Raw genomic sequence first — 26,112 nt, forward strand, 5'->3', positions numbered from 1 at the left:
AATTTCTCGTAGCCGGATCCGGATCCGAGAATTTTTTTAATCAAGTGATTTTTCACCAAAAACGATATATAGCACGATATTTCAAAAAGTTATGGACGGATTATGACAAAACTAGGTGGATGAGTTGGTTTGGTGACAAGAACAAGCGTTTAGATTTTGGTTCAGTTCCAAATCCAGATCCGGCCTATCAGTGGATACAAAACATAAACTGTTCACCTGGTGGAGGTATGCGCTCGACCGAATGTCGTTCTGGTTACCTTGTGACATTATTCATCCACCAATTTTCGTCCAAATCCGTGCACAACTTTTCCGATATCGTGTTTATACATCGTTTTGGGTACCTTCTGTCCATGGTGAATAATCGCTTTAAACAAATTATTGTGTCCGGATCCTTGTCCTGATTTTCACCAAAATCCAATCCTTTCATCTTCGCCACACAACCAACCTGTCCACCAAGTTTCGTCCGAATCCGTCCACAACGTCTTGACGTATCGTGCTCACATACGTCATGATCAGTGATTTGTAAAGTTTCACCAAACATGTTGATTCCCCTTGCTTACTAAACTTCACTGAACACCTGATGCTAAGTGAGTGAGACTTGTAGTTCCCACCTGATGCTAAGTGAGTGAGAGTTCCCACCTGATGCTAAGTGAGTGAGACTTGTAGTTCCCACCTGATGCGAAGTGAGTGAGAGTTCCCACCTGATGCGAAGTGAGTGAGAGTTCCCACCTGATGCTAAGTGAGTGAGAGTTCCCACCTGATGCTAAGTGAGTGAGAGTTCCCACCTGATGCGAAGTGAGTGAGAGTTCCCACCTGATGCTAAGTGAGTGAGAGTTCCCACCTGATGCGAAGTGAGTGAGAGTTCCCACCTGATGCTAAGTGAGTGAGAGTTCGCATCTGATGCTAAGTGAGTGAGACTTGTAGTTCCCACCTGATGCTAAGTGAGTGAGAGTTCCCACCTGATGCGAAGTGAGTGAGAGTTCCCACCTGATGCTAAGTGAGTGAGAGTTCCACCTGATGCGAAGTGAGTGAGAGTTCCCACCTGATGCTAAGTGAGTGAGAGTTCCCACCTGATGCTAAGTGAGTGAGAGTACCCACCTGATGCTAAGTGAGTGAGAGTTCGCACCTGATGCTAAGTGAGTGAGACTTGTAGTTCCCACCTGATGCTAAGTGAGTGAGACTTGTAGTTCCCACCTGATGCTAAGTGAGTGAGGGTTCCCACCTGATGCTAAGTGAGTGAGACTTGTAGTTCCCACCTGATGCTAAGTGAGTGAGACTTGTAGTTCCCACCTGATGCGAAGTGAGTGAGACTTGTAGTTCCCACCTGATGCGAAGTGAGTGAGACTTGTAGTTCCCACCTGATGCTAAGTGAGTGAGACTTGTAGTTCCCACCTGATGCTAAGTGAGTGAGACTTGTAGTTCCCACCTGATGCTAAGTGAGTGAGACTTGTAGTTCCCACCTGATGCGAAGTGAGTGAGACTTGTAGTTCCCACCTGATGCTAAGTGAGTGAGACTTGTAGTTCCCACCTGATGCTAAGTGAGTGAGACTTGTAGTTCCCACCTGATGCGAAGTGAGTGAGACTTGTAGTTCCCACCTGATGCGAAGTGAGTGAGACTTGTAGTTCCCACCTGATGCTAAGTGAGTGAGACTTGTAGTTCCCACCTGATGTGAAGTGAGTGAGACTTGTAGTTCCCACCTGATGCGAAGTGAGTGAGACTTGTAGTTCCCACCTGATGCTAAGTGAGTGAGACTTGTAGTTCCCACCTGATGCTAAGTGAGTGAGAGTTCCCACCTGATGCTAAGTGCGTGAGACTTGTAGTTCCCACCTGATGCGAAGTGAGTGAGACTTGTAGTTCCCACCTGATGCTAAGTGAGTGAGGGTTCCCACCTGATGCTAAGTGAGTGAGACTTGTAGTTCCCACCTGATGCTAAGTGAGTGAGAGTTCCCACCTGATGCTAAGTGAGTGAGACTTGTAGTTCCCACCTGATGCTAAGTGCGTGAGACTTGTAGTTCCCACCTGATGCGAAGTGAGTGAGACTTGTAGTTCCCACCTGATGCTAAGTGAGTGAGAGTTCCCACCTGATGCTAAGTGAGTGAGAGTTCGCACCTGATGCTAAGTGAGTGAGACTTGTAGTTCCCACCTGATGCTAAGTGAGTGAGACTTGTAGTTCCCACCTGATGCTAAGTGAGTGAGACTTGTAGTTCCCACCTGATGCTAAGTGAGTGAGACTTGTAGTTCCCACCTGATGCTAAGTGAGTGAGAGTTCCCACCTGATGCTAAGTGAGTGAGAGTTCCCACCTGATGCTAAGTGAGTGAGACTTGTAGTTCCCACCTGATGCGAAGTGAGTGAGACTTGTAGTTCCCACCTGATGCTAAGTGAGTGAGACTTGTAGTTCCCACCTGGTATCATTTTGTGTGTAGAGAGTTAATTTCACAAGATGTGGTTCAGTGTTGTTGCTTGAAATGTGCTTTATGGGTCGGATTGATGAAACAGCAACAAATTGTAAACGAACAACCCCCTACGACCAACCAACAACTACATACCAACAACCAGCTACTAAACTACCAACAACTATCTACCAACAACTACCTACCGACAACCAGCTACCAACAACTACCTACCATCTACAATCTACCAACAACTATCTACTAGCTACCAACAACTACCTACCAACAACTATCTACCAAGAACTATCTACAAACAACTACCTATGAACAACCATCTACCATCAACTATCTACCAACAAGTATCTATCAACAACTACCTACCAACAACTACCTACCATCAACCAGCTACCAACAACTACCTACCAACAACTACCTACCATCAACCAGCCACCAACAACTATCTACCAACAACTACCTACCAACAAATAACTCCAAAAACTATCTATCAACAACTATCTATCAATAACTACCTACCAACAACCATCTACCAACAACTATCCATCAACAACTATCTACCAACAACTACCTACCATCTACTATCTACCAACAACCATCTACCAACAACTACCTACCATCTACTATCTACCAACAACTACCTACCGACACCCATCTACCAACAACTACCTACCAATAACTACCTACCATCAACCAGCTACCAACAACTACCTACCAACAACTACCTACCATCAACCAGCCACCAACAACTATCTACCAACAACTACCTACCATCAACCAGCCACCAACAACTATCTACCAACAACTACCTACCAACAAATAACTCCAACAACCATCTACCAACAACTATCCATCAACAACTATCTACCAACAACTACCTACCATCTACTATCTACCAACAACCATCTACCAACAACTACCTACCATCTACTATCTACCAACAACTACCTACCGACACCCATCTACCAACAACTACCTACCAATAACTACCTACAAACAACTACCTACCAACAACTATCTACAAACAACTACCTACCAACAACTACCTACCATCAACCAGCTACCAACAACTATCTATTAACAACTACCTACCAACAACTAACTACCAAAAACTACCTACCAACAACTATCTACCAACAACTATCTATCAATAACTACCTACCAACAACTAGCTACCAACAACCATCTACAAACAACTATCCTTGTCCTGTCCTTGTGTTTTATACTTCTCCCACCCCCCTCCCCCCTCTCCCTCCCACAGATCTCCCGATGTCCGTGCTCTCAAATGTTGTGTTTATGTGCTTCCCCTTCTCTCCCCATCTTGTCTACCGCTCCCCTTTTTATATACTTTGTGTGTCTGTTTGATTTTTTTGTGTGATAAATGTTCGCTCTTTCACGAGCCTCGATCCTGTATTAAAAAAATAAAATAAAACGATACCATGGACTGGTTGAAAATGAAAACAGCTGGATGTTGGTAAATCCTTAACTTTCTCATTTTTCTTGGGAACACCTTGTGGCTCCTGGTAAAGTCGTCAATTACGGGAAGAGCTGATTTCTTGTAAATAGAAAAAACAATTGCTGTTTCCACGATTGCGGAACAGAACAAACCACAAATTGCTTTTCCTTGTTACACCCAGAGAGAGAAAAACGTTTGGGATGCAGACATGGACAGGACTGGGACACAGGGGTGGACAGGACCGGGACACAGGGGTGGACAGGACCGGGACACAGGGGTGGACATGACCGGGACACAGGGGTGGACATGACCGGGACACAGGGGTGGACAGGACCGGGACAAAGGGGTGGACATGACCGGGACACAGGGGTGGACAGGACCGGGACACAGGGGTGGACAGGACCGGGACACAGGGGTGGACATGACCAGGACACAGGGGTGGACAATGGACATGACCGAGACAAAGGGGTGGACATGACCGGGACAAAGGGGTGGCCAGGACCGGGACACAGGGGTGGACATGACCGGGACACAGGGGTGGACATGACCGGGACAAAGGGGTGGACATGACCGGGACAAAGGGGTGGACATGACCGGGACACAGGGGTGGACAGGACCGGGACACAGGCACGGACAGGACCGGGACACAGGGGTGGACAGGACCGGGACACAGGGGTGGACAGGACCGGGACACAGGGGTGGACAGGACCGGGACACAGGGGTGGACAGGACCGGGACACATGGGTGGACAGGACCGGGACACAGGGGTGGACAGGACCGGGACACAGGGGTGGACATGACCGAGACACAGGGGTGGACAGGACCGAGACACGGGGTGGACAGGACCGGGACACAGGGGTGGACAGGACCGGGACACAGCGGTGGACAGGACCGGGACACAGGCACGGACAGGACTGGGACACAGGCACGAAGAGGTCTGGGGCACAGATAGGGAGGGAAACGGCCCTGGGGCACAGGTAATGGACGTCCTTGGGAACAGGTAAAGGACGTCCTGGGACACAGTCAGGTAGGGAGACGGTCCTGGGGCACTGAGGTAGGGAGACGGTCCTGGGGCACAGTGACGTAGGGAGACGTCCTGGTGCACAGTGAGGGAGGGAGACGGTCCTGGGGCACAGTGAGGTAGGGAGACCTCCTGGTGCACAGTGAGGTAGGGAGACGTCCTGGTGCACAGTGAGGTAGGGAGACGTCCTGGTGCACAGCGAGGGAGGGAGACGGTCCTGGGGCACAGTAAGGTAGGGAGACGGTCCTGGGGCACAGTGAGGTAGGGAGACGTCCTGGTGCACAGAGGGAGGGAGACGGTCCTGGGGCCCAGTGAGGTAGGGAGACGTCCTGGTGCACAGTGAGGGAGGGAGACGGTCCTGGGGCACAGTGAGGGAGGGAGACGTCCTGGTGCACAGTGAGGGAGGGAGACGGACCTGGGGTACAGATAGGGAGGGAGACGGTTCTGGGGCCCAGTGAGGTAGGGAGATGTCCTGGTGCACAGTGAGGGAGGGAGACGGTCCTGGTGCACAGTGAGGTAGGGAGACGTCCTGGTGCACAGTGAGGGAGGGAGACGGTCCTGGGGCCCAGTGAGGTAGGGAGACGTCCTGGTGCACAGTGAGGGAGGGAGACGGTCCTGGGGCTCAGTGAGGTAGGGAGACGGTCCTGGGGCACAGTGAGGTAGGGAGACGTCCTGGTGCACAGTGAGGGAGGGAGACGGTCCTGGTGCACAGTGAGGGAGGGAGACGGTCCTGGGGCACAGTGAGGTAGGGAGACGTCCTGGTGCACAGTGAGGGAGGGAGACGGTGCTGGGGTACAGATAGGGAGGGAGACGGTCCTGGGGCCCAGTGAGGTAGGGAGATGGTCATGTGGCACAGTGAGGTAGTGAGACGGTCATGTGGCACAGTGAGGTAGGGAGACGGTCCTCAGGTACAGATAGGGAGGGAGACGGTCCTGGGGCCAGGTGAGGTAGGGAGAAGGTCATGTGGCACAGTGAGGTAGGGAGACGGTCCTGGGGCACAGTGAGGTAGGGAGACGTCCTGGGACACAGTGAGGTAGGGAGACGGTCCTGGGGCACAGTGAGGTAGGGAGACGTGCTGGGGAACAGTGAGGTCGGGAGAAGTCCTGGGGCACAGTGAAGTAGGGAGACGTGCTGGGGCACAGTGAGGTAGGGAGACGTCCTGGGGCACAGTGAGGGAGGGAGACGGTCCTGGGGCACAGTGAGGTCGGGAGATGTCCTGTGGCACAGTGAGGTAGGGAGATGTGCTGGGGCACAGTGAGGTAGGGAAACGTCCTGGGGCACAGTGAGGGAGGGAGGGAGACGTCCTGGGGCACAGTGAGGGAGGGAGACATCGTGAGACACAGATGTGGAGGGAGACATCATGGGACACAGATATGGAGGGAGACGTATGTTCTGGGACACAGTCATGGAGACGTCCTGGGATACAGCCTATAGGTGCGAATGGAGACTTCCTGGGTCATAGATTGGGAGACGTCCTGGAACTTCTAGCAACCGGACCGTGAATCCTCCTCCACACCTCTGCCTCTGACTTACCATCCCAGGTCATTCCCCCTCCCCTCCCTCCCCGCCCTCCCTCGGTACTCAAACTGTTACGTACTCCTCCCCAAACCCCGGTCACGGTGTACCTCCGAGCCCTGAAAGGAGTCTCGGCAGAAAGATGTGTTATTATGTGTGTCAATGACCAATGGTGAAACCACACCAACCGATTGTTACCAAAAAACAAGTATTGTATTAATGTCACACAAGAATAACAGCACAAGTACAATATACTTTCAATTGCACAACCAAAATACTATATAATTCCGATGATGGTACCATCAGTTTCTTACTCAATAACTCACTGTGCTTCAAGTGAGCGAAAAGAACATTCCCAAAGTCTCTGTCGCGGCACCAAGCCAAAGTCGATCCACGCTCCGGTGATCGCAAGAAAAAGGTCGTATCGAGGCCAGAATCCAGGTCGGCTGACAGTCAACGCTGCCAAAGAGGCGCAAAGGTGCACCCAAAAGGCGACTGGGAAATCACACCTTCGGGTATGAACGTTCAGCAGCTCCCAAACGGAAAACCGCAAATTCCCACTCGAGATCCACGTTACACACGCAAACCAGGCTAACGGCTGGGTGCAGTGAAATGGCTGGAGCGAGGTGAAAAGGCTGGAGTGATGCGAAATGGCGGGAGCGAGGCGAAATGGCGGGCGGGCCCGTAATGGAGGCGTACCTGCTCTCCAACAACGATTCTCTTCGGAATCAACCGCAAAACCCGTCACGCAGGTTTATCTGTCACAGCGATCACAACTCTGTCGCAGGAAGCCTTTTCCAGGGAAAACCAAAGTTCGCTCGTGACCCACGTTCGCCAGCGTCTCCTCAAGACCTTAAAGCAGCTCGGCTTCTTCTCCCCGACCTCTCTTGCTCCGCTTTTCACTTACTCCTCCTTTTCTTTCCGGTTTCTCCCGATCCGGTTTCCGGTTTCTTTTAAAACACTAATTTTTCACCTTTTGAAAACAGTTATCTCCATTTCACTTAAATGATAACAATCATAGTACATGGAACTAAAAATGTTTCCAGTGGATGACAACTACAAAGACGGAAGTGATGAATCCGTAACAAAACCTATTTCCTTCTTTGTATGATCTCCTTCCCCTCTAACCTGATATCCATTTAGTTTCTCTGCAGACTGACCCACATCATCTCCTTCTTCTCCATTTTCATTTTCAGCCCATGTTTCTCAAATGCCTCCTTCCACTCCCCCAGTACTTCCTCCATATTCCACCCACTCTCCACCACAACAGCCAGATCGTTCACATAAAATATCCTCCACAGAATATCTTTCATGTTTACCTTTCTTCTTACCAGCTCCATCACCATGATAAACAAGAGTGGGCTGAGCGTGTTTCCCTTCCTCAACCGATGTACAAACTGAACTCCACCGACATCCCAGGACCAACCAAAACTCTTCCCTTTATTCCCTTTCTTCCCTTTTTCATACCTTCCACCAACCTCACTTCTGCTTCCGGCACTCCGATCCACCTCAGTGCCACCATCACTTACATTATCCTCCTGTCCAGAACTCTCTCTGGTACTTCTAGCAACCGGACCCCGTGAATCGCAGGTCCTGGTAGGGTGACACCCTATCACGTGAAGATACGAATTAAGGCAATGGTGCCCAAGTCTTAGCATAGAGAGAGCCACCTGGTCTCTACAGGAAAGCTGTGGGAGCCTAATGGGGGGGGGGGGGGGGGGGAGGGAGGGTGGGGGTTCACCTCCGCATTCACCCTGTAATAAAACCTACCTTTACTGCTGGCCTCTCACTAGGATTGCCATCCTTTTGCAATCTTGCCCTTGGCCACATTCACAATTTCTGATGGACCCAAAGGGATTTGGGTAACACATTCGGATTCGAGTGCACGCTTGGCTGCAAGGTTGCAGGCCTCATTTCCCCAGATGTCCACATGTGCAGGGATCCAGCACAGATTGCCCACAGATCCCTCCAATTGGCAATGCAAATCAGGTGCAGTACCTCGAGAACCAGGTCAAATATACATCCTTTCTGTAGAGACTCCAATGCATTTAGTGCAGAGAGGGAATCGGAAAAGATTACGGCACTGAGAGGATTGGACCCTATTATATCCATTCCAGTGCCAGTACGATAGCAAAGAGTTCAGCCATGATGACAGAGAGATAGATGGTCAGACAGCCTCTTGCCCTTTGCCACCTTCACATTGGGGATGCAGATTTCCACCGCAGTTCTCCCAAGGGAAGGGACTTTAGAGCCATCTGTGTGGACGTGCAGAGATTGACTCCAAACCGAATGGATGAACTCGATCGCCTGGTTGCAGGATGCAGAAGGGTTATCCTTATAGACTTAAAATCCAGGTGGACTTGAGGCATGGCAAGACTCCAGGGGGGCCAGATTGGAGCTTCCTTAACGGACTTAACAGATAAGGAGTTCAGACCCATTTGTCTAGCGGCCTGCCTACTGGCCATACCGAAGGGAGGGGAATTTGTTTTATTGCACCATGCCTCATACTCCCAACAGTTTGCGAAAACAGCCTGGACTGGGTGATTGGCCCCAGAGGATATGGATTTGGCCCAGAATTTAAGCCGGGACACTTTCCAGTGGAGGGATAGAGGCATCTCACCGGCCTCCACCAAAAGGGCAGAGACAGACGTACTCACAAAAGCACCCAGACAGACATGCATGACTTTGGCCTGAATGGTTTCGAGTTTTTTGCGGTTAGTTTTTGACATGCCCCTAAAAACCTGGCTTCCATAGTCAAGAAGAGAGCGTATAAGGGCTTTGTACAGGAGAAAAACACTTTCCTGGTGGGCTCCCCAGGAAGTTCCAGTGAGACACCGAATAAGATTAGGCCCTTGGCGCATTAGACTGCACCCTTCTTTGTGTGGGAGCTCCACGTAAGCCCCTTGTCGAAAACAACACCCAGGAATGAGGGTGGTTCTGCCGACCGATATTTGCTGTATCCTGAACCATTCTCTTGTGGGAAAAAATGACAAATTTGGATTTGGCGTCGGAGAACTGGAACCCCCATCTTTGGGCCCACAGCTCCATCAAGCTAATGTCAGCCTCAAGTTTCCTTAACGCAAAAGCTAAGTTTTTGCTCCGGACCCACAGAGCAATGTCGACCGCAAACAGCAGCATCTTGCAGTGGATCCGTGGGATGGAGGCTATATCATTAATCATAACACTGAAAAGTGTAGGGCTTAGAGAGCTGCCCTGGGGGATGCCTTCATTCAGATGAAAGTAGGAAGAGAGGGTCTGGCCCACACGCACTTGAAATGTCCTGATGGACAGAAAATCCTGGATCCACCAGAACATTTTGCCACCAATGCCGAGATGGTGTAATTAGTAAAGCAGGCCTTCCTTCCAGACTGTATCGTAAGCTTTATGAATGTCCAGGAAAATACCAAGGAACGTCTCCTGGTTATTGAGGGATTTCCTGACCTCATTCGCCAATAAACAATATTGTCAATGGCTGAACGGCTCTTTCGAAATCCACTCTGGGATTCATACAAGTTCCGTGTGAGGAAGAAAACCAGGTAATTATTCACCATCTTCTCCATTAATTTGCTTACCACTGAGATGAGGGAGATATGGCAGTACGACGACGGGTTTTGGGGGATTTTTTCCCCCATTTTGAGAATCGGAACGACGATACAATGTTTTCACTCATGGGGAAGTTCTCCTAGAGACCAAACCCAACACCTTGTCATTCATGTGCTTGAACATGTGGAAGGTCACGAGGTAGGGGCGGGCCAAGGGCGCTGTTCCTAGTTTTATGAACAGCTTGCCTTGACTCCGAAAGGGAGAAGTCAAGGTTAAGAGGGGAATGCACGGGATGCCAGTCATTGAAGATTTCTCTGTGCTGGATCTGGAATTGAAGTTTGGATGCTTTGGATTCACTGTCGGTATTGTTTTCTCTGATTAGGTCAGATAAATGTTTGCCCAAGGTATCAGCTCATCCTTGTTCGAGGAGGTTCCATCGGTGTAACAAGTACACATATGACCCTTCCTCCATCCTAAATTCCCTTCATAGATTTCACCCTTCTCAAAATGGATTGAAGAGAAGTGTCTGGGCTAATGGAAGAACAAAAATGCCACCAAGAGGCCAGCTTGGCTCATTTTATGATCCGCTGAACCTGGGCTCTTTTCTTCTTGTACTCAATGGCATCCTCCATCCTGAAGGATTTCCTTACTTTCTTCAGAGCCTCCCTCCTTTCCTGGCCTGTCCACATTTGGCATTCCACCAAGGCACTTTCGTTTTCCTGCCCGGTGAGCTTCTGCAGGTAGGGATTGATTCCTGGGTGATGGCATTTATGGTCTGGACTAAAGAGTTGTTAAAATCGGCAGTGTTCCCACTTGAGAGCTCTTCCCTCACTTCCTCAGAGCAATGACGTGAAAAAGAAATCCAGTCGGCCTTGGAGAAACTCCAGGATGGAGGGCCACCAGAGGCCTCAATGTCCCTTTCAATTAAGAGGTTTGGGAACACTGGAAGGTGGTCGCTCCTCAGATTATCACTGCGCATCCACCACATGCATCTTGCTGCTGCTGATGTAGAGATGAAGGTGAGATCTAGAGGGGAGGTTTTCCCCATGGATGGATTTAAGCAAGTCCCACTGCCGTCATTTAAAGGCACCAACGCACCATGTCAAATTCATCAATGATATTTTCAACACATTCACCATTTTTATCCGTGTTATTAGAGCCCCCAAAGAGAATTGTGACTATTGAAGTCCCCACACCAGGTTACAACCCCTCGGTGCTTCTTAGCACCTCCTGGAGCACATCGAGATTTAGTGATTTGCAGGGATTATAGAGCTTTATGATCGATAAACCTTACCTGAGCTGGATATCCTGATAATGATCAATTCCAGTTCAGCAGTACATTCTATTTCCTCGAAGGCAATACCGAGCTCGACAAAAATCGCGCAACCTTCTCCACTCCTCCTTACCCTATCCTTGCAGATGAAGGTGTAGCCAGGGATCCGGATTTGCTTGGGACTTTTTAAGCCAGGTTTTCTGAATACATATGATGTCACGTCTGGGTGCTAAATAATTGATGAACTTTAAAAATTCATCTCTGTGAGCTGAAACTTTTTGCATTCCATTGAATTATTTTCATTACTCCATGGATGAGTCCTGTGATTGGGCTCCTTCGAGCTGCTCATAGCACCAAACTTAAATACGAGTGATTTATTGATCTCCTTAGATGAAGTCCACCTCCAGCCCAAATGCTTTTGGACTGCAGAAGAGATGTATGCCTATTTTCTCTGTTCTCCTTTTAGCTGGGGCTGCGTGATTGACAACCTCTGCAATGAAGCCAATGAACCCAATTTTGGAAAAGCTCATGCCCACATTGATTCTTGAACCTTCGGTTTGGCATTCTTGATCACTCATCTCAGTCTGGACTCCCACCGGTCTTGGGCTACAATTCTGGGGGCTGAGATGACATCTTTTGCAGGTGCCTTGACCTCGGAGACTTTAAGAACAGCCTCACATAGGATAGCTTTCCTGCTGTTTTGAGTTGCTGGATCTGAATGGCCCTCTGGAATTTTGGACACCCGCTATAGGCTGCACTGTGTTCCCCGCCATATTCCTGGACAGAAAAAGCTTGATAACCCAGAAAAACTTTGGGTGGAAGTACAGCACTGGCGAAGGACAGCAGCACCAACCATGTTTCCCACCTTAACCCTTTCTCTTATGGTAGTTTGCCGGCGGGCATCAACAATGCCCATATCAGTCAAGTGGTTCTTAATATCAGCTATCTTGACAGAGGGGGAAATCCCATAAATAACACGACTTTCTGGCAGCAATCTAGGAATGAGGCAGGAGACTCGTCTGCCCCCAAAAAGAAGCTCGCAGAGCCCTATGACGCTGGGAAGCCGATTTGCAAAGAATTAGCAAGACCCCAGATATTTTTCAATATCTTGAGCTTTTTAACAATGTTCACCCATACATTCTTTATCAGGGAAGCCATTTTCATTGGACTTTCGGAGCATAAGGGTTTGGAGCCCTCTAAAGTCGCAATTATGATAGTAAATTCGCCCCTCTGATCATCATGATTAACTGCGGCCTTGTCTGCACGAGGAACGTCGGATTCTTCACTACTAGTACTATCATGCCGGGGCCTGACCCTCTTCACGCCAGATCCTCGTGGGACTCTGTTAACCGATGGCAGAACTTGTCCTCAACCCAAGATCCATGATCACCCCCACCTGACGCCCCCCAGGAGTATAGAATTGAACCCACAGGTCCACTAACTAGATGCTCGATATCCACAAGAGAGGGCAATACATAATACATAATGCATAATACATAATACGCAACACGCAATATGGAATACGTAATACGCAATATGGAATATGGATTACGTAATACGTAATACGCAATATGGAATACGTAATACGCAATAGGGAATACGTAATACGCAATATGGAATACGTAATACGCAATATGGTACATACGTAATACACAATATGCAATACGCAATATGGAATACGTAATACGCAATATGGTATACGTAATACGCAATATGCAATATGGAATACGTAATACGCAATACGCATTACGAGAAGAACCAGAAACACCCTTGACCTCCGTAAGACGTCCTGGCTTCATGCGTCCGCCATCTTCCCACTCCCGTCCCACCCATTTCTGTACCGCGACCATGTGCCCTTTTGCTTCAATACGTAGTTTAATATTTTAAATATAAAGCTTCACTTTAACACAGTTGTGTTCGTGACCGTATGAATTTTACTATTCTTTTATTATTCTGTCATTCGTTTTCGGATCCTTGTAATTTGTACTTTAGCTAAAGTACAATAAAATATTGAGCGGTGTATGAATAAATTGTAACGCGTAATAGTGTTTTTGTTTTTATCTTGGAATCACGGTTTCGTTATCACGATTGAAACGTCAATGCTTTGAGTTATTTTAAAACTACAATTGAAATGAAGAAAGATGTCGTGTCGTGACGTCATACGGAATGACGTACCGAGCCTCGCAGCTCGCTCATTTCATCAGCCGTTCAGCATGTCCGAGGCGGGCGGTAAGAATGGCTTCTTATTATCCATGAACCATGGTATTTTTACCTGTTGGTCCGCCGTGCACCGATGGTGTCTGTTGGTGTATGTACATCGACACGAATTGTCGCTTTGACTGTGGTGTGGAAAATGTGGCACGATGGTAATGATGAATGAAAAAATTATGGATTAGGGGGGGGTGTCATCTATTTATTACGTACTAAAGCTGGGAGTGAGTGGAGGAAATATAAATGAAGAGGTGGGATTATGATAAACGAAATAAAGGACTAGAAAGAGAATGTCGGTGGTGTATAAATGGTTAGAGCGGTGGTTCCAACCCATGTCGAGTCGTACCACATACTCATACTGTACGTATTTTATGAATGATACTGTACCTCACTACTGTACATCTGATGAGGTTGGAGTTTCTTTGTACACTGATTTAGAGAATGTGCTGAAGTGGGGACATGACTGCCTGGTAACCTCCAATGCAAAATAAACTAAACTGTTGTCCATATCTCACTGTAGAAACAGGTGTTTCCCTTCTGTGCACATGGGGGGCAATTCCATGGTTACTCACATTACATATACATATATAGATGCATTAATGTAATGTATTGTAATGTGAGTAACCGTGGAATTGCTCTGAGGGTCTTCAAGTTCAACCTTAACAGAATCATCGGAGCTTCGGCTTCTTCATCCTGACATCTCTTCTAACCTCCTTTGGGATAAGTCCATTTCTGGTATTGCTAAGAGTGCTTCCAAACGAGTTGGTTGTCTTTATCGAGCGCTAAGGTATTTACCTCCTGAGGCTGTTTTGTACCTGTATAACAACAACAACACAACATGCATTTTAAAGGCCATTTTCCCGACAAGAGCGGGGGTTAGCCTTGCGGTCCCCATGACAATCTTCTCCATCTTGCCCTATTTTCTGCATCTCTCCTTGTTAACCCCCTTGCCTGCATTTCTTCTTCCACCATCTTTAGCCAAGTCTTTCTCGGTCTTCCCCGTCTACTTCCTTCTACATTCATTTCCATCACTCTTCTCAACCAGTCACTTTCATCCTTCCTCAACACATGACCAAACCATCTCAACCTGTTCCTCTTTACAGCATCCATCACAGGCTCTATTCCCATCATCTTTTGCAATTCGTCATTTGTCTTCCTCTCTCTCAACGATACTCCACACATCCGTCGAACCATTCGCATTTCCACCCTTTCCAACCTTCGTTGCTGCTCTACGTTCATTACCCATGTCTCGCTCCCATAAATCATAACACTTCTCACACATGCAGCATACACCTTTCCCTTCAGCTTCAACAACACTCCCCTCATCATCAGCACGCCACTCAGTTCCCGAAACTTCTTCCATGCACATCTCACTCGAGCAACCGTTGCTGAGTCGGATCCACCTTCTCCATTCAGCATGTCTCATAGGTAACAAAATGTTTTCACACCTTCCAGCTTCACGCCGTCTCCAAGATCCAACTCAACATTTCCTCCATCTGCAGCTCCCTCTGTGCACACCTTACATTTTAATGTAGCTGCCACACTGGTTAATGACCCTCTCAGACCACTACATTTTTGATGAACCCACTCAGCGCACATTGTACATTGAATGGAGTTCACTCCGACACCCTTCCTACACACAGCACACGGCCACTTCCCAGTTCTTTCCACCTCACCACATGCTTTACCACTTGCCATCACCTTCGTCTTTCCGATATTCACCTTCAGACCTTTTGTCTCCATACATTCCTTCCACGTGTTCATCTTTTCCTTCAGTCCATCCATACTTTCCGCAATCAACACCAGATCATCTGCATACAACAACTCCCATGGTAAACCCTCCTTTACGTTCTGAGCCAGCACCTCCATCACAGCTACAAATAGTAGTGGACTTAGTACCGACCCCTGATGCACTCCCACCTTCACCTCAAACTCGCCACTGTTCCCGTCCTTCGTCCTTACAGCTGTGCGCGCTCTTTTGTACATTGCCATCACTACTCTGATCAACCATTCCTCCACTCCTAACTTCCTCAATGCCCATGTCAATACTTTGCGTGGAACCCTATCGAATGCTTTCTCCAAATCAACAAACCCAAGAAACAACTTCTTCCTCGTCTCCATATACTTCTCTTGCAACTACCTCACAATGAAAAGCGCATCTGTCGTTCCTCTTCCTGGCATAAATCCAAACTGCATTTCGTCGATCTTCACTTTCTTCCTTATCCTCCTCTCCAACACCCTTTCCAATACCTTTATTCCATGCTCCAATAACTTTATCGCTCGATACGAGCCACACTCCAGAGGGTCACCTTTCCCCTTGTATAGAGGGACGAGGGTACTCAGTTCCCAATCCACTGGAATGCGGCCTTCTTTCACCACCAGATTACAGATCTCTGTCATTCTCTTCACACCCCAACTTCCTGCTGCCTTCAACATATCTCCCACAACTCCCGTCGGCCCTCCTGCTTTTCCACTCTTCATTGCTTTTATCGCTTCCTCAACTTCCTTCTCAGTTATCTTCTCTGCCGGTCCTAAAACTGGGTTACTCTCTATGTTGCCATCCCATTCATTCTCTGTATTCAACAGCATTTCCATATATCTTTTCCATCTTCCTTTAATTCCATCTGGGTCCACAACGATTTGTCCCACTTCATCCTTCAAGCAACTCACCCCCCATCACATCACACCTCTCTTTCGCTATCTGCTTTGCAATCCTGAATACTGCTCTCTGACCCTCTTCCAAATCCAAGCGTTCTCCGAACATTCTCCTACATGCCTCCTGCGCCTTTGCTACCTCTTTCTTTTCAGCCTTCTTGGCTGCCTTATAACTTTCATGCTCTGCTGTTTCTGCTCCCGTACACTTCGCCTTCTGCCACTCCTTGAACTTCTTCCTCTTCTCGTCAATCCTCTTTCCAACTTCATCATCCCACCACCATGTTTCCGAGTGTCTCGGTGGTCCTTTTGTCCATCCACATACTTCACCAACGGCTCCCAACAGACTAGCTTTCATTGACATCCAACCACTTTCAAGCTCAACCACATCATCCTCTACCCTACTCGGCCTCTCTTTTAATGCCTCCCTTACTGTCACCTCTTTCAACCTCCACACCTTCATTCTCGGTTGGTACCTCACCCGCCGAGCTCTCCTCGCACCTTTCACCCTTATGTCGCAGACAACCAAGTGGTGCTGTGAAACAGCCTCCTCCCCCGGGATCACCTTTGTGTCCCGGAGGTGCCCCCTATCTCGCCTACGCACCATCAGGTAGTCAACGGTTGTCGTCGACCCACCTGACGTGTATGTAACAAGCTTATTATCCCCTTTCTGGAACTGAGTATTACAAATCAACAAATCAGCTCCATCAGCAAGCTCCAAAATCCTTTCACCTTCTCCATTTCTCACACCATATCCATAACCCCCATGAACTCCCTCAAAACCATCCTCCTCCTTCCCACATGTCCATTTAGGTCTCCTCCTACCACAACAACTTCCTCATCTTTCACGTTTTCCATCAGCTTCTCTATCGCACACCAGAACTTGTCCTGCTCTTCATCGCTTCGACCAACCTGCGGAGCATATCCCGAGATGACGTTCACCAAGAGCTTTCCAATCATCATTTTCACCATCATCAACCTATCACTCACTCTAGTCACACTCACCACACAGTCTAAAAACTCCTCAGAAAACAGGACACCAACACCATTCACGCCCTCCGGGCACCCTTGCCACACAAACTTGTATTTCTGTCCCTGTCTACCCTTCACCATTCTCACACCACTTCCCTTCCATCTCGTCTCTTGCACACAACATATGTCCACTCTTCTTCTGACCAATACTTCCACCACTTCTCCTGATCGCCCTGTCATTGTCCCTCCATTCCATGTCCCAAACCTCAGAAACCGATCTCCACTTCGGGCTGTACCCTGCCCATATGTAGTTGTAATTGTCATGGTTCTCTTTTTGAGGCAATGTTTTTATGGCCGGGTGCCCTTCCTGACGCCAACCCTCTTAGTCGTCTCTTACGACACGCAGGGATACGGTGTACCTATTTTAACCAGGGTACACACTGGGAAACGTTTAAAACATGGAAAATTCTGGGGGGGGGGGGGGGGGGGGGGGGGGGAGGGCGGCGTCAGCATCACCTGTATAAGGCAACTATAATTCCCTCATGGAGTACTGTGGCCACATTTGGGCTGGAGCACCAGCCTGCCACTTATCTTTACTTGATAGGCCTCAGAAACGCATAGTCAACCTGGTTGGTGTGGAGATGGGTTCAACTCTTCAACCACTCTCTCACCGTAGGTCAGGTGCCATTCTTGGTTTGTTCTACAGATATTTTCATGGCAAGTGTTCTGTTGGACTTTCTAACTTGGTTCCTCCCGTACGAGTGTTTGACGTAAGACTCGGTTTGTCATCTCCGCTCACCCATACACGATAGCTGATCCAAAGTGCAGTACGAAAGACTATGCAGATAGTTTTATCCTTCGAGCTGTCTCGCTCTGCAATTCACGAGCTGTAATGTGCTTCCCATCATCCTACGATTTACTTTGCTTCAAGGGGAATGTCAATTCATACTTCATACATCTTTGAGGTTTAATCACATTTTACCTGACTTCTACTTCCTGTGTCTTGGATGTTTTCATGATATTTTTTCTTTATTTATTTATTTATTTTGGTTTGCTTTATCCTTATCTTTTTTTAACCTTCCCTTAGCCCCTTACCTCGAGTGGCTTCATACGTTGTTTGGGGCGATTTCTATGAAACACAAAATTGATTAGCGAGGTACCCATGCTATGCGCTGGTGGGAGCCCAACATCTACAAAAAAAAGGTTTTGAGAAATTTTATGAAAATGCCTTGCTTCCTTGCTTGAAAAGATAGAGCACGGACAATCCCCACCGGTTGGCATCCATGGGGAGGAGGAAATTCCTCTTGAGGAAATGCCCTCTGAATACGGTGAGAAAAGCAGCGACATTGTTATGACGTTGCTGATACCTAGAGTATCCCGGGAAGTGGCGGTAGTGATTACTTCCCCCAAGCTCAGTGGCTGTATTGTGTGTGTGTGTGTGCGCGTGTGTGCGTGTGCGTGTGTGTGCGTGCGTGCTCTATTACGAGCCTTAGCCCATGTATTAAAATAAATAAACAAGACTAAAAGTCTAACAGCGGCGTAGCCGGGCTTGTAAAATATTATAAACCACAAACACACATGATTATCTTTTCAAACAGTCGCTAATGCTGTTTGTAACATTAAACAAAGAAATTTGGAAGAATATAGACATCCATGAGGTAAGTTTCACTTGAACTGAGTGAAGATCTACTGTATTCTATATACCCAACAATGGTTGGAGGTGTGCTCATTTACCAAGCAGCTAGCTAGTGCTTGCCAAGCCAGCCATTCTTTAAGGGTTTTGAATTGAGTGCTTGCTCGAATGCTTAAACCACTTGGCGATCTCTCCACAAGAAACTTGGTAAATGAACACACGCAATGTTCTTGAGACCCGACCATAGATCGACTGTAATCTATATATCCCAAAGAGGAATGACCCTTTCTGCAGCTCCCGTAGTGACAGGGTGTCGGCTTACTAGTAAATTAAAATGTCGGTCGGTGGAGTCAGCCGTCGTAATGACATCATAGACGTAATGACGTAACGGACGATAAACTGCCGCCACTTTAATATATAAATGACTAGCCGAATGCACCCGGCGTTGCCCGGGTTATTTTTGAATGAATTTTCTACTATAATTCAGCTTAGCTTTTAATTGTGAAATGGGCCTCGACCGGCCACGCCACCTAGCCTAAAACCTTCCCGGGGCCCGTCCCGACATTTTTTGTATTGGAGGTTTCCTCCTATCTTTCACCGTTCAGGAGATTAGCTTGCACAGACAAACAAACAAAAACTTTTTTATAATATAGAGAGATGATATATTTTAACTTCCAGTACGTTTGCAGTCACTACGAAGGGATTAGTGTGACGATTACATTCACTATAATGTTAACGTTATATTTCGAAAATGATATTACTATCAAAAAACCAAGGCTAATTCCTTACTTCTGCGATTATTCATATTAGTGCTGAACATCACTTATCACTGATTCATGAACCATACACCGCTTCAATCCATTAACTTTGTATTCATGACATTGGGATTAAAGTGTTATGGTTATATTTACTATATTATTATTATTACTGAAACGATACACTACTGTATTAAGAAACCTGGACTTAATTTGTACGAAGCAGTCCGAAGATGAGGCATAACGCCTAAGGCCTATGCGTACCGTTTTGTTGGAAGAGACGTAACGCCGATGATGCTTTCGATATTTTATGGTCATTTTAACAATCGGTTTGTTTGTGTTTCACACTGAATGAAAGACGTAAACGTAGAGCATGGAGATTGTGATATATGACGGGTTCGGCATGAACGGCATATAAATCAAAATGGCGGAGTGTGGAGAGTCAGCCGCCGTACGCCGTAATGACATCAGACGTAATCGCATCAACCTGTCATGTGACCAGATTCTCAGCTCTGATTGGTATATGTTTGAGGGAACATGCATACATACATACATAGGAGAGTATTATAGAGTAGATAGGTAATGACTTCTGCCATATGTATGCATCTTTAACTTGAGAGAGAGTTCATGAACACTGTGAAGCATCATGTTCTAAGTATATACAGTACGTACTTCAGTTTTAAGCAAAATAATGATTTTAAAAATCGTTTAAGAAAATCTGGAAGTTTAGCGCTGTGAAGCGGCTCCTGAGGCTCATGGGAGTTAACATCTCAAAAAAAAAGCTTTGAGAAATTTTATGAAAACTCCCAGCCATTTAGGACATGTATAGGGGCCCCAAAACAGTGGGAGTAATCCGTAAAATCAATGTGTTTACTCATGGAGAAATATCAGCATCGTACGGGTGAAAACGCAAAATCTCAATTGTGTTAACGGGGGTAGAAAACATCATGGTTTTGGATCGTGGTTCGACATTGCAATAAGACGACGTTGAGTCGCAGCTTTGGAGATGGAGGCTTTATTGATCACCATATATGAATGAATGAATAAATGAAGAATGATCGTTTTAAGGCCATTTTCCCCGCTAGAGCCGGGGTTAGCCTTGCGGGCCCCATGACAATCATGGTTCCCTGTTTGAGGAACCATATAATGCAGCGTTAATTGGCATCGTACTTAGACATAGCGGTGGCCTCTTCTTCACTCTGATACTGAACCCTCTCACATGCCACGCCCCCTCATGCTATATTTCGACATATAGCCTGGCTCTTGGAACTATGATGAATGTGGTTTGCATTCTACAGTGTTCAAGTATATAATTCAATGTACATAAAGGCGTATAAATAAATTAATTCCTTGTTTTACCCAGTGTCTATTACATCACCCGATCAAACATGTTACATTAGTTCTTCATGCCTGTTGTATGTGCCTTGATGACATCCTTAAAACAGTAATATTCCTGTTTGGAATGATTTAAAATTTTGTTTCACGGCAGACAGAGTAAAATGCTTATCTCGATTCTCTGCTGTATGCGAGATCGGGACAAATTCAGAGGCAAAGTACGGTAAAATGACAGACCAGTCTTCCTATTGATGTTCTTCCTGTTGTCTTCTATTGCCTTCTTATTCATGGTCCGATTCCTATTCATGTTCTTACTATTGCCTTATATTGTCTTCCTGTTCATGTTCTTCCTAACTCGTCATCCTAATCATGTTCTTCCTCTTCATGTGCTTCCTAAGTTGTCATCCTATCCATGTTCTCCCTATTGTCTTCCTCTTCGTGTCATGTTCTTCCTATTGTCTTCCTATTCATCTTCTTCCTATTGTCTTCTATTGGCTTCATATGCATGGTCTTCCTATTCATGTTCTTCCTATTGTCTTCCTCTTCATGTCATGTTCTTCCTATTGTCTTCCTATTCATGTTCTTCCTATTGTCTTCCTCTTCGTGGCATGTTCTTCCTATTGTCTTCCTATTCATGTTCTTCCTATTGTCTTCCTCTTCGTGTCATGTTCTTCCTATTGTCTTCCTATTCATGTTCTTCCTATTGTCTTCATATGCATGGTCTTCTTAACTTGTCTTCCTATTCATGTTCTTCCTATTGTCTTCCTATTCATGTTCTTCCTATTGTCTTCCTCTTTGTGTCATGTTCTTCCTATTGTCTTCCTATCCATGTTCTTCCTATTGTCTTCCTATTCATGTTCTTCCTATTGTCTTCCTCTTCGTGTCATGTTCTTCCTATTGTCTTCCTATTCATGTTCTTCCTATTGTCTTCATATGCATGGTCTTCCTAACTTGTCTTCCTATTCATGTTCTTCCTATTGTCTTCCTCGTCATTTTTTTCCTATTCATGTTCTTCCTATTGTCTTCTTATTCATGTTCTTCCTATTGTCTTCTTATTCATGTTCTTCCTATTGTCTTCTATTGTCTTCCTATTCATGTTCTTCCTAACTTGTCTTCCTATTCATGTTCTTCCTATTGTCTTTATTGTCTTCCTAATGTACTTCCTATTGTCTTCCTATGCATGGTCTTCCTAAGTTATCTTCCTATTCATGTTCTTCCTATTGTCTTTATTGTCTTCCTAATCATGTACTTCCTATTGTCTTCCTATGCATGTTCTGATAAGACAGACAGAAGGACATGAACCAATAGGTTAACTCCGCTTTTTCCCTCACGTGCGCGGGGCCATAAGCAGGTACTCCCTGAAAACACATGCATACAAGTAAGGCGTAATCTTAACTTACAGAGCTGGCTTAGATATTAGAAATGCAAAGTGATAGTTAATGCTGCATCAGGTTAGAAAGCATTAAGCCGGCTGTGCTGTGGATGTGAAATACCTCGTGGGACATTTGGAGTAAAAGGCTTTGTGTCGATACTGGGACAAAATGTATCCTTATTGGTGGACACACACTTCGTGACTTCTTTACAAAGATTAGTTCCTTTCAATATTAAATTCCTTTTGCAAGAGTCTCGCGAGATCTCGCGAGATCATGGCGAGGTCACGTCTTTTCGAAGCTGCTCCATGCGCTCACGCTCTCGAAGCTAAGTGATCTATCACAATCGTGTTTTTGTCGAGACTGTATCTATCTTTCGGTGTGTGTACCTATAGCGTATCTTTTGGAAAAATTTCGGTGCTAATTTTTCGTACATGTATACACAATCGTCGGTTAATGGTATCGAGTATTCTGCGGCCTAGTACTCGTAGGCTTAGACTACCGTACCGTCTCCGACCTTGTGGTTTTTTCTCTCAGCGATTCGTCGAATGCGCTGAAATTATTTTCGTTCTCTGTTTCGTACCAGTCGTTCACCCCGTACCTCCTTGTTTAATATCTGTACTCACAAAAAAAAAAAAAACCCCAAAATTTTTTTTCCTTCCCAGGTCTTATTCGTTTATTTGTTGTTCTTTTTGTTCGTTCGTTCTTCGTTCGCGATCACGCGGCTAGAAATGTATAATCTCTCCCCTGAACAACTATTTTCTCTCATATATTATAACACCCTTTTCTTCTTTTCCTACAAAAGGATGCTTTCGTCTTGCTCACCAAATCTATTCATTCCAAAAAATATATATAATACCATCTCTTACAGTTCCTCCTTTCTACATTCCCTAAACTATCCAGAACTCCACTCCTCCTCCAGTGTCCTCAAACGTATTTTTGACTCGAAGGTCTCAAACTCATTTTGCAAAAAATGTTCGTTTCCCATGAATCGTACACTTTCCAAAATCCAATCTCACCCCTCCCCTCCAAATCCTCCCCATCACCCATCCCTTTCAAATCTCCCCCCTTGCCCCTTCCCTCCCCTCCCTCCTAAACCCGCCCCACACCCCTCCCCTCCGAGACTCTCCCTCGCTCCTCCCCTCCTAGACTCCCTTCTCACCCCTCCTCCTCAAAGCATCCTCCCTGCTTCTTCCCCCTTCCAACTTTCACCTTCATCTCCCCAAACCTTCTGCCTCGCTCTGCCTCCTCCTCAAATAACACCTCACTGTGCCTCACCCAATCTCCATCAAACCTTTTGTCCGCCCCATTCTTCCCTTTCTCCAAGCTATTCTGAAATCTCTGAAATCTCTGACACACCTTCAACAGCTCTCCCTACCTCTTCCTCCTCTTCCACATCTTACCCTACCCCTCCCCCCCCTGTTCTGGACCCGATGCTCCCCCTTCCTCTTCATTAACGGTATGGACCTCAAACATCCGGGGCCTTCGCTCAAACTTGACTGACCTCTCCATACAGGTTGCTTCTGACAAACCAGATGTGATCTGCTTAACAGAAACTTTCCTCCTTCATGATGTCTCTGATGCCTTGGTATCTCTCCCAGGTTACTCCCTCCTCCGGTATGATAGACCTGAGCCTCGTCCTGGAGGTGGGGTTGCTATCTTTATAAAAAAACTCTCTTCCTCACTCGCCCTCCACTGCCCTCTCTCCACCTCACCCCCAGGAATACCTTTGGCTACGGCTTCCCCTTCGCTCCCACCTTTTGTTCATATGTGTGTTGTACCGTCCACCAAACAGCGATGACTCCATCTACATCTCACTGTCTGATAATATGGACCAACTTCTATCTACCCATCCCAACTCTCTCTTCCTCATATGTGGTGATTTCAATTGTCACCATGCCAGTTGGCTGGGGGTGGGTACCTCTCTCACCAGCCATGGCTCTTCAGCAAAGGACTTCTGCGACTCACTGGGACTGACACAATCTGTCAATTTCCCGACCCGGATCTCAGTCAACGGAGCATCTTCTCTTCTGGATTTGGTTATGACAAACTTCCCTGAAAATGTCTGCTGCTCTTCTTCTGCTCCAATCGGCTCATCTGATCATGTGCTTGTCAAAGTGGACATCTCTCTGACCATTCTCAGAGAGCCTCCTCAGCGTCGACGAGTCTGGCATTTCACTCAGGCCAACTGGCACGGTCTTCAAGCAGCCATCAATCATCTGGACTGGTCTCCCATCTCTACCGCCTCTGACATCAACTCATCCTGGGAATTCTTTCAAAGTAAATTGCTCTCTCTCATGCACAGATTTATACCATCTCGTCTTCAGTTGTCATACCCTTCCTGCCGTCCATGGTACACGGAATCTTGTGGTGAGGCTGTTGCCCTGAAACAACTTGCTTTCGTCTCCTGGAAAGCAAATCCAACGGAAGGAAATCTCATTTCGTTTCACAAAGCCCGAAACAAGTGTGTGTCCACCCTCAGGAGAGCCAGGAAACAATATCTCACCATTCTCAAGACCGAACTCTCTTATCTGTCTCCCTCTTCCAAATCCTGGTGGCGTCTGGTCAAATCTGTTTCTGGTGTTTGTTCCCCCTCCATCCCCTCCCTCACCTCAAACGGCTTAACGGCTGACTCCGCACGTGAAAAAGCTGAATGCCTCAACTCTGTGTTTGCCTCTAAATCTTGTGTCCCAAACCCATCCCTCTCTGTACCCACCGTACCCAGTCGTACCCAGCTGCTCCTGGACTCTGTGTCCTTTCCTCCTGACAAGGTGGAAAAGTTTCTGTCAACCCTCGACTCTGATTCTGCAACTGGTCCTGACGGCATCAGTCCACGGGTCCTAAAATCATGTTCTTCTGCTCTTTCACTCCCTCTTTCTGTTCTCTTCACCCTCTCTTTTGCTCAAGGTCATCTGCCATCTGCTTGGAAATCAGCCAACATCACCGGTTTGCACAAAAAAGGTGCAAAAACAGATCCCAGCAACTACAGACCAATCAGCCTTCTCCCAATTATCAGCAAAGTCATGGAATCCATCATTGCTTCAGATATTAAATCTTTCCTCTTCTCCAATGGCTTGATCGCTGATCATCAATTTGGTTTCAGACCTGGTCACTCTACTCTGGACATGCTGCTTCTGCTTTCTCAACAATGGATGGAGGTCCTCAACACCAAACAGGAAATTAGAGCTGTCTCCCTTGACATTTCACGTGCCTTCGATACGGTCTGGCACCCTGCTCTGCTCACCAAACTCTCCTCCTTTGGTATCCATGGAAATCTCCACGCATGGCTGGCGGACTTCCTCTCTGGTCGTAGTCAACGTGTGGCCCTGAATGGGTTTCTCTCATCTCCTCTTCCTGTTCAGGCTGGAGTTCCCCAAGGTAGTGTTCTGGGCCCTGTGCTTTTTCTGGTCTTCATCAATGATCTCTCTGACTCTCTTGAAAATCCTCTCTATCTCTTTGCTGACGACTCTACTCTCTGTCGCTCCATTCCTCATCCCTCAGATCGGTAGTCTGCAGCCTCCTCACTCTCTGCAGACCTGGACAAAATCACAGACTGGTCAAACAAGTGGAACATGGCTTTCAATCCTGACAAATCTCACACTCTTACAATGTCTCTCCGAAAGGACCGACTGGACAACCCTCCAATCTACTTTCTCAACAATCCTCTCCAAGAAGTTCTGTCGCTCAAGCTTTTGGGTCTCACTATCTGCCATGATCTTTCTTGGGAAAACCACATTTCCAAGCTGGCCTCCAAAGCCAGTCGCCGACTGGGCATCCTCCGTCGTGCGAAGTCCTTCCTTGGCACACCTGAGCTCCTCACCACATACAAGGCTTTCATCCGCAGCTAAATGGAATACTGTTCCCCCCTCTGGGCTGGTGCTCCTGCCTCACACCTTGCTCGGCTTCACGCTGTTGAGGCCAAAGCTTTCAGAATCATTGGAATCTCCTGCGATGTAGTTAACACCGAGG

At 46.9% G+C, this 26,112-nt stretch overlaps 1 protein-coding gene across 2 annotated transcripts in view; it reads left to right on the forward strand.

Annotated features, from left to right (window-relative positions):
- Positions 1–13,231: 13,231 nt before the first annotated feature.
- Positions 13,232–26,112, forward strand: part of CARS1 (cysteinyl-tRNA synthetase 1) — a 93,468-nt gene continuing 80,587 nt past the window's right edge. The window contains exon 1 of one of the 2 annotated variants that reach the window (XM_068099190.2): positions 13,232–13,444. In XM_068099190.2, coding sequence (XP_067955291.2) covers positions 13,357–13,444 — 88 coding nt within the window. In that variant the 5' untranslated portion in view covers positions 13,232–13,356. The remainder of the gene's footprint in view (positions 13,445–26,112) is intronic. The other variant, XR_010981746.2, reaches the window with a different exon arrangement.

This window comes from Myxine glutinosa, chromosome 8 (genome assembly GCF_964187855.1).
Source record: "Myxine glutinosa chromosome 8, kmMyxGlut1.1, whole genome shotgun sequence".
Taxonomy (NCBI): Eukaryota; Metazoa; Chordata; class Myxini; order Myxiniformes; family Myxinidae; genus Myxine; species Myxine glutinosa.